This window comes from Giraffa tippelskirchi, chromosome 4 (assembly GCF_054371585.1).
Source record: "Giraffa tippelskirchi isolate mGirTip1 chromosome 4, T2T-mGirTip1v1.2.pri, whole genome shotgun sequence".
NCBI classification, from domain to species: Eukaryota; Metazoa; Chordata; class Mammalia; order Artiodactyla; family Giraffidae; genus Giraffa; species Giraffa tippelskirchi.
In genome coordinates, this window is record NC_137278.1 from 97,770,801 (window position 1) to 97,784,900 (window position 14,100).

Genomic DNA, 14,100 nt, shown 5'->3' on the forward strand with positions numbered 1-14,100 from the left:
TACCGTGCAATGTTAAAGTTTATTCACAACAACTCTGGGAGGTGGGCAACGTAGTTCCCACTTTTCGGGTGAGGAAAGCCAGGTATAGTGAGGTCAAATAACCTGCCTGAGGGGCAGAGTCGTGACTTGAACAAGAGCAGTCCTAACCCCCTCACACCAAAGCCCATATTCTAACCTGTTCACCAGTGCCCGTTCCTTTGGGGAGAAACATACCCCAGGGTATGTGACCATGTGAGTTTTCCCTTACAACAAAACATGAAGCAGGAGTCATTCACTGGTTTTTAAATCCAGGTCTCTATTTTTCCTGTGTAACTATGAATGTAGGCAAAATTAATAGTTAAGGCTTTTAAAATATGTGCATTTTGATGACACGTTGCTAGTTACATTGTGCTGATGATAGGAGCTTGGATCACATCTTTCTTTAATAGTTCTTTGAAATTTCTTTTAAAAAGTTAAAATGGTCAAATGATCCATAGTAGAAACCAGAACAGACCCATGTAAATCCAAAATGCATACTTGAAAAAGGCAGCACCTTTTGTATGAACTACATTACGGCCCTGTTATGTAGCATATGGATTATAACTTAGACCACAGAGACTTCAAGGTTTCCAAAGGACATGGGGCATCTTGTCTGAGAAGAAAAGAGGATAGGAAGAAAGAAGAAGATGAGGAAGAGAAGAGAAGGAAGGAAGGAAGAAGGGGAGATGAGATTGGAGAGAGGAGCAGGAAAACGTGCATATATGGCTTCTCTGCATCAGGAGAGAGACTTGTCTTTGGGTAATTTACAATGTGTATGAAGCAGAGGATGGACCAGTAAGGTAATAATTCACAGTCATAGAACCTTCTAAAATCTTAATATAATATATTATATACTGGATTAAACAAGAAGAGCCAGGTCGACACTCTGCACATTTTTGTCTAAGAGCTTTGCCTCAGGATGTAATTCCAAGGGAGAATGAGGCTTCCTGTTCCAGGGTGCAGGGACAGTTTGCAAAGACATGGCCTAAGGGTCTTGTCTCTTGAAAGTCCTAGTAGTCAGCTTGTTTGCCTCAGGACCCCATTCTGACCTCCAACCTGGGAAACTTTCCCCTCAACATGACTCTCCCCTACAGGCCAGAACAGGCTGCTCCAGGGCCCCAACTCAGGGACTGGGACAGAGGATGTCTTTAAAGCCTGTTGGGGAGTTAGGAGATGTCCCTTTCCCTAATGGAGATGCTCTTTGCCATGAAACAGATTCTTCTTTCACAGAAGTTGATGGCAGGGCACCTGGACTTGCTTCTCAGACTTGAAATGGCCTCAGCTGGGATGACCTGGCTTCATTCTTTGTGCCTGTCACAGCATCAAAGAGCACACGAGGAGATACCCAAGTCAGAAATATGCCAAAGCTGTCTTGTGTATCCAATTTGAGTGTACTCTCAGCTTCTGTTACCTCTCCCTCATCAGGAGGTGGTGGAGTGAGGGACAGGAGGGGTGGGTAAGTAAATAATCTCCAATTTACAAAAAAATGAAGTTCAGGAGTCTAAATATTCCCCATGGATTAAAAAAAAAACTTCTGTGCTCACATTTTTATACTCTAGGCCTGGAGACATCTCACACTTCACAAAACCCTGCCTCATGAAGCGTTTCTCGTGGAGCTCACAGCAACCTGTCACTTAACTGGGACAGACATAAAGAGTCCCATTATCTAGATAAGGAAAACCAAGGCCCTCTCCCAAGGCCACACAGCTCACAGAGGGTAGGGAAAGCTAGAATTCAATCCCAGCCGAGCCCCTGCCGTGCAGCATCGCACTGGCCGCTGACCCGGGGAGGCAGGAGACGGACACCTGTGTCTTCATTGCTGACTGGCCTCCGTTTGTGCAGCATCCCCTTCAGGTGGGAGGCCCATCTTCACCTGGCTTTCCAACTGGCTGAGCCGCTGCTTCACCTTCATCTGGGTGGCATTGTACTCGGCCAGGAGCCGCGCGAACCTGGTCTGCAGGGTGTCCAGGGAGGTCTCAAGGTGCTCCACCTTCTCCTCAATGTCCTTGGGGTCTGCCCCGGCCTTGGCCAGCTCCTCGTCAATCAGGTTGTCTTTCATGAGGATCTGCCGCCCCTTCTCCTCCAGTACCTTCTTGGCCTCGGGGTACTCGGTGAGTGCCTCCATCAGGTCGTCCTTGGAGAGGCAGAACAGGTCTGAGTAGCCAATGCTCCTGATGTTGGCCGTCCGGCGGTTCCCTGACTTGCTCCCCTTGATGTTCAGGATGCTGATCTCCCCGAAGTAACTCCCGTCGCTGAGGACCACGAACTGGGTGATGCCATCCTCAGCCACCACGGCTAGCTTGCCCTCCTTGATAATGTACATCTCCCTCCCGATGTCCCCCTTCTTGCAGATGTAGTCCCCAGGGCTGAACACTGCCGGCCGCAGCTTCAGCACCAGCTCCACCAGCAGCCCAGCCTCGCAGTCCTGGAAGATTCGGACCTTCCTCAGGGTGTCCAGGTGCACATTGATGGCGATCTCAGCCTTCAGCTTGTCAGGGAGGCTCTTGAGGACCTCCTTCTCATCTACTGTCTTCTTATTGGCCCACAGGTAGTCGAACCAGCGGATCACCCTTGTCTCCAAGTCCTTGGTCACCTTGCGGAACTGCATGTACTGCTTGATGGAATCGATCTTGGCCTGGAACTCGGCCCGTGAAGCATTCATGTTTGAGATCATGGAGCCCACGTTGCCCACAATGGTGGCAAAAATCAGGACACCCACCAGGAAGTCGATGACCACAAAGAGATACTCCTCGTCTTTTACAGGGGGTGGGGTCTCCCCAATGGTGGTCAGGGTCAAGGTGGACCAGTAGAGACTGTAAATGTACTTTCTGGAGAGGCGCCCATACTCTGGGTTTGAGATGTTTGGGTAGACCCAGGAGTCGGTCCCGAAACCAATAAACTTGGAAATGGCAAAGTAGATGCAGGCATTCCAGTGGATGATGATGAGGATGTACAAGACCAAGTTCCCAATCCTGAACATGTTGGGGTAGTTGGTCCTTGTCTCTGTGCGGTCAAAGAATTCGAAGAGCCGGGCCAACTTGAACAGGCGGTTGAACCTCAGTTCTGGGTAGTTCATGCCCAGCTTAAGATAAGCCAGGTCTGTGGGGACCAGGGACAACATGTCCAGCTTGAAGTGCAAGGTCTTTGTGTAGTGCTTCCACAGCCGGTTGGCATCCGTGACCATCAGGCCTTGCTCCAGGAAGCCTAATGAAGAAGACAGATCATGTGGGCATCAAAGAGGCTGCCTATTTATGGTCATGGCCCACAGAAAGAAATTTTACCTGTGACTATACAAGATGTGGTTTTATATATATATAATAGAAACAACTTCCAAAAGCCATACTCACCATTATTATAGGAAACGTGCTCTGGTATTTTCTATCAGATCATCTAATCTATTTTATTCAATTAAAAATACAGATCAGTTAAGTAAATTTGAATGTGGATTGGGTATTTGGTAGTAGTGAGGAAAGATTATTAAATTTTAAGAGATAAATGGAAGTTATATTTTAAAAAATGGGTCCTGGTTAAAGCTACATGCTAACATGGTTACTGTCTGAGATTCAACTTAAAAAACCCCCATCCAAGAACAGGGTGTGGGAGGATAAATGAACAAAATTATCAAAGTGTTGATAACAGTTGGAGCTGGATGAGGGTACATGGGGATTCATAATAGTGCTCTCTCAGTTTTGTATATGTTTGAAAATATTAACAATAAAAACTTTAAAAACACTGGTCATGGCCTAGCAAATTGACTTTACCAGTTACTAATGGGGCATGACCTGTCTTTTTAAAACCTTGCCCATGGGACTTCCCAGGTGGTCAAGTGGTTAAGACTTCACCTTCCCACGCAGGCGATGTGGGTTCCATCCCTGGTCAGGGAGTTAGGATCCCATAGGCCAGTCACTCAGCGCTTCTGGGCCCTGGTTTCTAAAGCAGTAAAATGGAGATAATCCCACCCACACTTCTTGTCTCCTGCAGCAGTTCTCATGAGAAAACCACGTGCTTGGAATGCTTTGTACATTATAAAGCTGCCCAAGGTTGTGCTGTGATCTGGTGGTGTTTATATCCACAACCACGGCACAGTTTTTAGTTTAAAAACCTTGGAAGTGACAAGCAGGGCCTCTGCCAGCTTATGTGATGTCTTTGTGCAAATCAGAAAGAGGATCCTCAAGGATGCACAGCTTGGAGACTGAGGCATGGGTGAGGCTTTAGGCCCAGCTCACAGCTAGAGGTGATCTTGTTACTGACTGGGGTCCCTGGACTCTTTAGTCAACAGAAACTGCTCAGAGACCAGACCAGGAATTCAAGCAAGGCTTTACCGGGACTCGGGCAGCAGCAGTACTAGGAGTGAAACAAGTAACAGGTGCCCTTGCTAGCTCCTTGAGGGTAGGCTGGTTTCTTAAGTGGGGTGGGGTTGGATCTGTGGGTTGGGCTGGAGGTGTAGCTTAGGTGGTCTGCTTATGAGTCTAGTTATTTTTCGTTCCTTATAGATCCTTTGTATTCTGTTGCTGCACAAGCACTCTGGCAGAGGGTCCCAGGTCATAGGCTGTCTTAATCTGAAGGAAGTCACACCCTCCTAGGCCCTCTTTCAGAGTTTAGTTCTCTGTATATCACACCTACTCTAAAAGCCATGGGCAACATGCCATGGCTCTTCTGACTGTCCAAGAAGAGGAACCCCAAGGGCTACAGTTCTGGATCTCCCTGAACCTGCCCACAGGACCCAGGCCCCCCAACTGCTGCATGCTGTGGGATCTATGACCCTGGGCCCTGGCCCACTCACCTGTCCGGGCTCGGACCAGCACATCCAAGCCATAGAGGATGTCTGCCGAGTAGTCCAGGACCAGCCAAAGCATCAGGTGCTCGGACTGAAGCTCATCAAAACAGGCCCTAAAAAAGTGCAAGAAGTGCAGTGTGGGGGGGAGGGGCCAGGGTGGGCAGCAGCTCCACACTACAAAACTGGGGGTCAGTTCATCCCGCCAACAGCCCAGCCTGCAGGGCTGTACCCCAGCTCCTCACCCCAGCCTCGATGAGGGACCTGGACTCTCAGAAGCTTTTCTGCCTCGAGGTCACAGAGCTTCTAAGAAGAGCTGAGATTGACCCCAAAGAGTGGGCCCTGTTGCCCCTTGACAGTAAGTGATATGATGGCCCCTTCTCCGCACGGGGGGGAGGGCAGTTTTTCCAGGCCTCAGTGGTAGAGTCAGATGAAGGAGCTGAGAACTTGACCTCTCCGGGGCCAAATGCCAACAAAGACACAATAACTTCTAGAGATTAACAATGGAACAAGTCACATCTCCCCCACAAGATAGTAGCTCACCATGCACCCCAAACGGCTCAGAGAGCCCAAAGCCCCCCTCTGGTGTCTGCCCCTGGTGGGTGAGGTGGGTCTAGACTGGGATTGAGATATACACACTACTATATATAAAATAACTAATAAGACAACTAATAAGGACCTATAGTATAGCTCAGGCAACTGTCTGTATGACTTACATAGGAAAAGAAACTAACAATCAGTAGATACACGTATATATATAACAGACTCACTCTGCTGAACACCTGAAACTAACACAACATTGTAAATATACTATATGCCAATAAAAATGAATAGGAAACAAAAAAGAAAGGCTGAAGTCCACAGCCAGCAGAGAACACCTCCTGTTACCTACATCCCTGTCCTGCAGGTCAGCTCAGGACCCACTCCCTCCCACTTCCCCTCAGGAGAGCAATGACTCGCTCTTGCATCTTCCTCCTGCGACTCAATTAAGAAGGCTCCAGGGTGCCAGGACCTTTGCTTTGATCTCAAACACAGGTCCCCACCAGTGCTCCCTCTTTTAGCCCTTCCTTATGGACAGAGGAACTAAGGCACATACAGCCAGAGGGTAGCCACCAGGGACTCAGAGATCCGTCCCTAGCTGCCCCTCCCCGCTACCTGCACACGAGCAGACACCAGTTGTAGAAGACAGGGGCGGCGATGATGGTCAGCCAGTGGTAGTACATGTTGCTGGAAGGGTCCACCACCACGCTGTCCTTCTTCTTCCTGGAAACGCCCACACAGACAGCACAGTGTGTTGGAAGTCTGCAGCTCTGGAGGGGTTTAGAGACCTGGCCCAGCTTACAGACCCCAGGGCAGGTGTGGGCTGCAGCGGAAGAGATGACTTCCCAGATAGGGTGCTATCAATCTCAGCAAGGTCATGTGGGTGTTCCTGTATGGGTGCTCCCACACAGGCTGGGAGCAGGGCAGACTCCAGAGAGCCTTCTCCGCCAGCCCCAGGAAGCCACGGTAACTCTAAAACCATGGTGATGACATTCCCACATGTCCTGTGGTATCATCTAGGCACTCCAGGATGCCAGGGAGGAAAGTGGGGCACCGTGATGTTGGAACCACCTCAGGGAAGCTTTGGGAAAATGCAAGTTCCCAGGCCTGCCTAGACCCCTCCAGGGCTGGGGTCTGGAAATGTGCATTTGACCATCGCCCCAGGTGGTTCTGAGGCAGCTCCTCTCTGGACTGACCTTGGGACCCTGGGGCTCTCCTTCAGGAAGGTGCTCGGTCCACCTCACCAACTGCACTTGTGCAGACGTTCTAAAGCCTCACTTCTGAGCACTGGGGTCCTGCCTCCCACCGAAAACCACCAACCTGGGAATCACTGCACGTATGTCAGCCAAGACTGAGTGGAAGAAATAGCTTAGGGTGCTTTCTGCTTTCATTTTCAGGATTTTTGGAGGGTTGGAATTTATACGTGGTACTGGAGATCTTTTGTTTGGGTCCACCTGTCTCCTCCCCCACGCCAACTCCCCACCATGCCCACTAGGCCTGCAGAGCTGCTCCTGCGCCCCAGAGGACACCCTAGGTTGCCTTTCTGCTTGCACCTCAACTCAGCAAATGCAAGATCACTTTCTCACTGACAGGGCTTTGGACATACCCAACCACTAACACTCATCATCACTGGGTTTGAATTACAGTTTGTGAACATGGTATTTTCTAGTGCCCGGGAGAGGGGCTCCACATACCCCAAATGTGAAGATGACACCTGGTGGGCAGACAGAAAGCCCCAGGAGAGGGCACTGGAGCAGGCTCCCAGGGAAGCCCCGAACTGCTCACCTGGGGCTGCAGACCACCCCGCCTACCTACAAGCCCCACCCTGAGGTCCCTGACTTTCCCTGCAGAATGAGACCCTCACATGGTCTCAGCAGGCCTGATCCCTGCCTGAGACCAAGTCCCTTTCCATAGCCCTAAGCAGCCCCCTCTCCAGGGCTGACCCCAAGGCCCCACGGGGTCAGCCTCTCTCTCCTCCCCAGGGAGGGACCAGGTGTGCTGTGACCCCAGAACTTCCCCTCTTTGGGGGCAGTTTCTCTTAGTACTTACTCCTCTTTCTTGGGGTTTTCCTTTTTCTCTTCCTTTTTCTCTTCCTCCTCCTTTTTCGCCTTGTCACTGGATGACACAGGGTGACACTTAGCAATTTTCATATACCACGGGGAGAGGGCAGGCCACAGTGACTGGAGGAGAGGGCGTGGTGCAGGAAACTCATCTTTCCAGCACACTGGGATGAAGCGAGGTTACGGATTTCAATAATAAGGTCAGGTAACTTGCCCAAGGTCACAAAGCTCTTAGGTAGCTGATTTGGGATACAAATGCTCTTAACCAGGATATATATTAAATGTATTGCATGTATGTGGTGCTAGCGGTAAAGAACCTGCCTGCCAATGCAGGATTTATAAGAGACGTGGGTTTGATCCCTGATTCGGGAAGATCCCCTGGAGAAGGAAAAGGCAATCCATGCCAGTATTCTGGCCTGGAGAATCGGGGAGCCAGTTGATGGGGTCACAAAGAGTCAGACATGATTGAAGCGACTTGGCATGTATGTATGTCTGTATCTATTTATCTACCCATCCATATTCTCAATACATAGACCTAGAGAAAACTTGGAGGTATATTTGCCGATATGTGAAGAGGGGTTTCTCTGATAATGGGGTTCAATTATTAACATAGAGTATACTTTTGTGGGTGTGTGTTCATGGGTGCTTTTCTGTTTCCCAAGTTTTTGACAATGAGCATATTAATAAATTGAGTAGAAACAAAAAGTTGTAATCGGTAAATGAGAAGAGCAAGGACAGTCAGCCCATCCTCTTTCTCTTCCATCTACTGATCTTTTAGCAGTTGAAGTCTTAATGCCAAGATACCAGCAGAGGGCGCTGCCCACAAGTTTATTGGGCACACAGCCCTGCTGGGAGTTTAATTACACCAGGCTCTGCCACCCTTGTTCAGGATTTGTGGCCTGGGCTACAAGCTTTGGCTTTTCCTCTGGCTACCAACCTGCTGAGGCTTAGGGAAGACCCCGTGCCATCCAGCTGTGTCCCGGAATGCGCCCAGCACTGACGCAGGGGACCTGCACAGAGCTATGAATTGATGGTGGCTTTGACTGAGAACAGTTTGATCAGGAGAAAGAAATTTTCAGAACCCATGGACTAAGTGAAAATGCCATAAATGTGGTGGAAGAGTGGGGGAAGGTGTCCATAAGAATTACTTCTGTATCTTTGTGCCCAGGTGGCCCCATTTGGGAACAGTTCCCAGTTTTGTCCTTTATTCCTTGGACCCATGATATGAGCCCATCTGAAAAGATTTATCAGAGCCTGATGCAGCCAACAGCATCCACCCCTATCCTTGCCCATATCCTAGCCCCAGGTCAGAGAAGCCTGGAGACCCACCCACAGGACCTCCGCCCAGTCCAGTGTCCTGAGTTTTTACTCAACTGCAGGACTTTCAAGGGTGTTTGATGTCAGGTTTGCCTTGACATCAAGCACACTTTGAAACAGCTATCATTTTGCAGATTAAATCATTTTGTTTTTCTGACATTTGGGTCTCTGGATTTGATGTCCCAATTTATGTAAACAAAATGCAACTGAGGGGGAGGAATGGATTAGGAGTTTGAGATTAGGTCAACTCTTTGTGACCCCATAGACTGCAGCCCACCAGGCTCCTCTGTCCATGGAATTCTCCAGGCAAGAATGCTGAAGTAGGTTGCCATTCCGTTCTCCAGAGGATCTTCCTGACCCTGGGACTGAACCCAGATTTCTTGCATTGTAGGCATTATTACTGTCTGAGCCACCCGGGAAGCCCTTCTTTTTTTCACTTCGGAGAGAAATGGATTAAGAGTTTGGGATTAGCAGATGCAAACTATTATATATAGCATGGATAAAGAACAAGGTTCTACTGCATAGAACAGGAACCTATACTCAATATCCTGTGATTAACCACAATGGAAAGGAGTCTGAAAAAGAATATATAAATATATAAAACTGAATCACTTTGCTGTATACCAGAAATTAACACAACATTGTAAACTTATTTCAATTAAAAAAATAAATTTAAAAGACAACAACAACAACAAAAAACCCCAATGCAACTAATGTTCACGGAGGGAAACAGTAACAAAAATTCTATCAGAACAAAGGGAAATAACAAGAAAAAGCCTTGGCATAGTTCTCTGTCAACTGGAAGTCAAGAAATTGGCATTTCTTGCTGATATTGCCCTCCTAGGCTCCAACTGAGACCTCCCCCTTCCCTACCTACCCCCGTGGTGTTCCATAAAGGAAGGTTGGCGAACAGGGCACACATGCACGTGTGTTCACACATATAAATGGTCACACACACATACACACTCCCTGTTTGGGCTTTTGGATGGCGTTGTCAAAATCACACATCAAAATTCTCTGCCAGCTCAGCATCAGGTGGTAGGAAACAATTACAGTGGGCCTGTGTTTCAAGAGGTTGTTCTCTGGAAATATTTAAATTTCCTCTTTCCACTGATTACATCCTGATCACGTCCTCCAAAGTGGCCCAAATTAGCCTTGAGACAAGAGCATTTCCCTGGCACACAGGAGCTTGAGGACGTAGAATGAAAAGTAAATTCTTATCATGAAGGAGAAGATCCACTGCTCAGTAAAGGGCTTTGCACCTTCAGTTACATAGCAACAGAGGGTGCTGGCACTGAAAATATTTACTCATCCAACTCCTTCGCTTTATAAATAAAAACAATGCAAGACACAGAGAGAAAAGAGGACCTGCCCAAGGAAGTCACACAGAATAGGTCCCTCCCCACGTTTGTCCATGGGGATGGGTTTCCAATGACAGGAGCAGGGTTCTAGAATGGTCTGGCAGGTGTGGCAGGAGCAGCAGGACTAAGCAGGGAGACACAGTTGGGGTGTCTGCGGCGGAGGGTGGCGGTGGGCAGTGGGAGGGAGCAGAGGTACTCACTCCTTCTCCGAGTTGTTGCAGCTGTTGGTGTTGTTTCTGGCCAGGGGCCAGTCACTGCGGGAAGGCAAAGAGAATCTGAACTCGCTCCACTTGCTGGGGACCCCTTGCCCTCAGGCAGTTATTCTGGGACTCTCATCCTCTGTCTCCTTGGCCTTTCCACACAGTTTGAACACAGGGAATTGTTATTGTTGGGGACAAACATTTTTTGTGTGTGACCAGTTTGTGCTGGTGATTGCCTTGCAGTAGAGGAGAGGATGAACACTTGGGTAAAGTGAGGATTCTGAATAAATGAGGAGTACCTCTTTGAATCCCACCGAGCACCCTGGCCTCAGTTCCTCTCACGTTTTAGCACGTGCCAGGCAGTGCACCAGATGCTCTGGAGGGCACAGAGACCACCAGCATGGTGTCTGCCCTTGGGTGCTCCTGGGTGAACAGGCTGAGTGCCTTGGGCCAAGGTGGTCAGTCAGCAGCAGCAGCAGCACTTTGAGAGGGTCGGCAGAGACAAGGTTATCACAGGGCCCCTCCCTCAGACACCCCATCACAGGGGTCGCTTCCCATTCTTAGGGCAAAAAATAGACCGAGGGCAGAGCTGCCCCAGGGTTCAGCCCATCCTCCCCACTCCTCTCCCCAACATTCACCTTAAAACTTCAGGGCCCACTACCCAGATCTATGTGAGAATCTTGTAGAAGGTGGTTTGCACCCAGTGGTGTTTATTTAAAGCTGGACTGGGCAGTGCTTGATGGTGTTTTTTAGGAAAAGGCATGATCCACGTGAGCTTAACTGCCAGTTCACGTGTGTGGCAGCTGGTTTAAGAAAGCCAGCCTGGCCTCACAGGGCTGGAGGGTGTCTGGCCTGTCTGTGGTCACTGCAGACCAGTCACAGGACAGGAGGTCTGGGGGCCAAAGCCAGTGGCTGAGACACTCCAGACTGACTCTCAAAGCACCTCTCCTCTGATGTTGAACATCCAGCCAAATACCTTTTTGGTACTTCTGCGTGCCCTGCCCATGCCTCCCTCCCTCCATTCAGAATGTGGCTCTAATCACTTTTTTCAGGATTAATTTAGATCATCTGAAAATCCCCTGAGGAATCAAAACTGTGCTATTACAAAGGAAAGTTTAGGTTTCTGGGGTGCAGTGGCATGTGATTGCCACACCACTGTGCCCATAATCTCATTGGGCCAAACCCATAGGAGAACCAAGACCCATTTCTGCATACATTTTGCTTTGTTAACGGGACTTGGCCTTGAAAAGTCAAGGTCTTCTTCCACCAGGAAGCCTCCCTGATTAATCTGCTCCCATCCTGCACCACTGCATTCACCCACCCACCCTGAACCTTCCAATGAGTTAACCAGGCATTGGTGGCAAGTTGGGTCCTGGCCCTGATGGGGTCCTAGCTCAACCCTCCACTTATCTGGTCGCACAGGGAAATGGACAGAGTCTAGTGTTCGTCTCCATGAATCTCAAGTTGCAGAGAAGACAGTTTGGTCAGTTAAGCCAAAGAAGTCTTTGCTTGCCCAAAAGGAACTGAACCAGTTTGTTGACTTGCTAACAAACCTCCTTCCCTCCTTACCCCTTCTCAGCTCCCTGCACCCTACCTCCCTGCCACACACCACCTTTGCCCTACCCCGCTTCTCCATGTCCCCTTCTTCCTTAGCCTCCATCCCTCCTGTTCATCTGGCTCAGCAGTGAACAGCACGTGTGCCTCGTGGTCCTAGAGCTTCCTCACAGGGATGCTCAGCTCTGGGAACCTGGGATGGCCCTGCACATGTCCAGCCAGCACTCAGGCCCTCCACCCTTCTCGCAGCCCAGGAGACCAAGGGTTTGTTGTCTAAACTCGTGTGAAACAGGAGCCCAAAAACGCTGTTCCACTGGACCGCTGCCTCTCAGCCAGCAATTCTCATGCCTTTCCTCAGCCTCCTAATGTCACTAGCAAGACATTTCTTTGAACTGTCATATTTTATCTTAAGCATGCTTGTGCATCTTGCACATTTCACAATGTACTGCATAACCTATAATAAAAATACTCCCCCCCCGCCCCGCAATCTGGAAATAAAACTGAAGCTCCGAGAAGATCCATCCTGTTTTCCCCAAAGCTTCAGAGCCTTCACTCCCCAGGGGCTTTCTCTGACTGTTTGAGGTGCCACATCTGAGCCCTTCTGTTCCTTTGACTCAAAAAGCATTTTCTCTATCAAATTACATACGGACTGTCGGTTCTGCAACAACCATGCTTCTTTTCACCCTTCTGTTTATGTCTTTTAAATCCTGGCATGACCTAGAGAATTCAGCCTAAAGATCTTGTTCAAGCCCCCCTTTCCCTTAAAGCAGGTTCTGAGCAAGTGTCCTCCTGTTTGTGAGGCTGAGAGGAGGTCTGCTTCCCCTGCAGGCTTACCTCTCCTACTGCCACGGGGTCCTAAAGAGACCTTCTGCTGTTGAGTAACAACTGATTCAACCTGTGGTGGCTCAGTGATCGCCCACTGACCAGAAGCTGGGGGCTTCTCAAGAGCACTAGAGGGGAGAGGGAGGGGAGGCAGCAGCTCTGTGTGGGGAGGGGGAGCAGGGGATATCAGTCCAGCCCCTGCAAATTTCTCTGCATGCCTGCACCCCACAGCACCAGCCACAAGCTCCCCGCTGGGTAGGGGGCCAGGCAAGGTGCGCAGAGCCCTTGTTCTGCAGACCCTTCTCCTAATGAAAAGCAAACACTCTCCCCATTCCCCCCAAACCCACCTATTGTCCCCTCATTGTTCTCAATCTAACATGGGCTTGGAAGGTTCCCCTTGAACGTCCTAACCAAACTTCAGATCTTTTCCCCAGACGAATGCACCTATACCCATCCATAAAATTGTGGGTACCATGTAGGTACTCCCCGAGGCTCGTGGTACAAAAGCCTCAGTTTTCTAGCAAGATAGCTCACAGTGCAGTGTAGGATGAGGGTCTTTTGATGGAGAGATTGGTGAGGCCAACGTCCTGAAGGTGCGATCCTGAAAGCACCATCACCAGGGGGTGCTAGAGGGGCTCTGCGGAGGACAGGGTCAGAGCTCAGCTGAGGCTGGGGCCTCAGGTTAAAGGGCTTCATCTCCTGCAGGGCTTCTTGAAGTCTGACAGAGATGCTTAGAGCATGCAGTGTACCTCCAGAACAGACCCTTTCTTCAGGGAATACCTGGGCACCGATGTTCCAGGCCACATGATGGGTGAATCCACGCTGGACCAAACGAGCAGCAAGTGCTTCCAGCCCCATCTGGTCCAGGTGGCCCCGTCTCCCTTACCTTCTCCCTCCGTCTGGCAGCTCCTGGCTGCCCACGTTGAACTGGACATGGCTTTCTCGGCTGGACACCTCTTTGAGCTCGGCCCCGCGGAAACGCTCCAAGAAAGAGTCGGGCCTCTGGTCCTCCTGGTGTAAGTGTCTGGTGGCCCAGGCACGGAGCGAGATGATGAGGTGTGACCACCTGAAAGGACACACATGGGCAGCCAGGGCAGAGTGAAAGGAGGCGGAAGCCCCCTCCCAGAGGGTGAGGGCAGGGCCAGTGATGCTGGCGGGACAGGATCCCCGGCAGGCTCAGGTTCGACCCCACGCCCGCCCCCCCACTCCCCAGAACTGCTTCTTCCTCCCTCCTCTGCCACCTGGGATGGAGCTTCCTCCATAAGGGATACTATTTTCATTGTGGCTTTGTCACTTTAATGCCTGGACTCCATCAAAGGCATGATCCTTCCAGTGGGGCCTTAGCAAGTTTTTCTGCTCATTTTTCCTTTTGCCCCATGTAGAACTCTTTGTTATGACTGGTAAACAGAGAAACAGTAAAAAATACAATTTCCAAATAGTGATAAAATTCAGAG

General features: G+C 49.8%; 1 protein-coding gene across 5 annotated transcripts in view; it reads right to left on the minus strand.

The window, feature by feature from the left end:
- Positions 1 to 275: 275 nt before the first annotated feature.
- The window catches only part of CNGA3 (cyclic nucleotide gated channel subunit alpha 3), a 38,353-nt gene continuing 24,528 nt past the window's right edge, over positions 276 to 14,100 (minus strand). For 3 of the 5 annotated variants that reach the window (XM_081484532.1, XM_081484531.1, XM_081484533.1), the window contains 5 exons: positions 13,533 to 13,712; positions 7,382 to 7,447; positions 5,948 to 6,055; positions 4,802 to 4,908; positions 276 to 3,222 (listed from right to left, as the gene is read on the minus strand). In XM_081484532.1, the coding sequence (XP_081340658.1) occupies positions 1,832 to 3,222; positions 4,802 to 4,908; positions 5,948 to 6,055; positions 7,382 to 7,447; positions 13,533 to 13,712 (1,852 nt within the window). In that variant the 3' untranslated portion in view covers positions 276 to 1,831. Of the gene's footprint in view, positions 3,223 to 4,801; positions 4,909 to 5,947; positions 6,056 to 7,381; positions 7,448 to 10,270; positions 10,325 to 13,532; positions 13,713 to 14,100 lie in introns of all 5 variants that reach the window. The other 2 variants (XM_081484529.1, XM_081484530.1) reach the window with 1 other exon arrangement.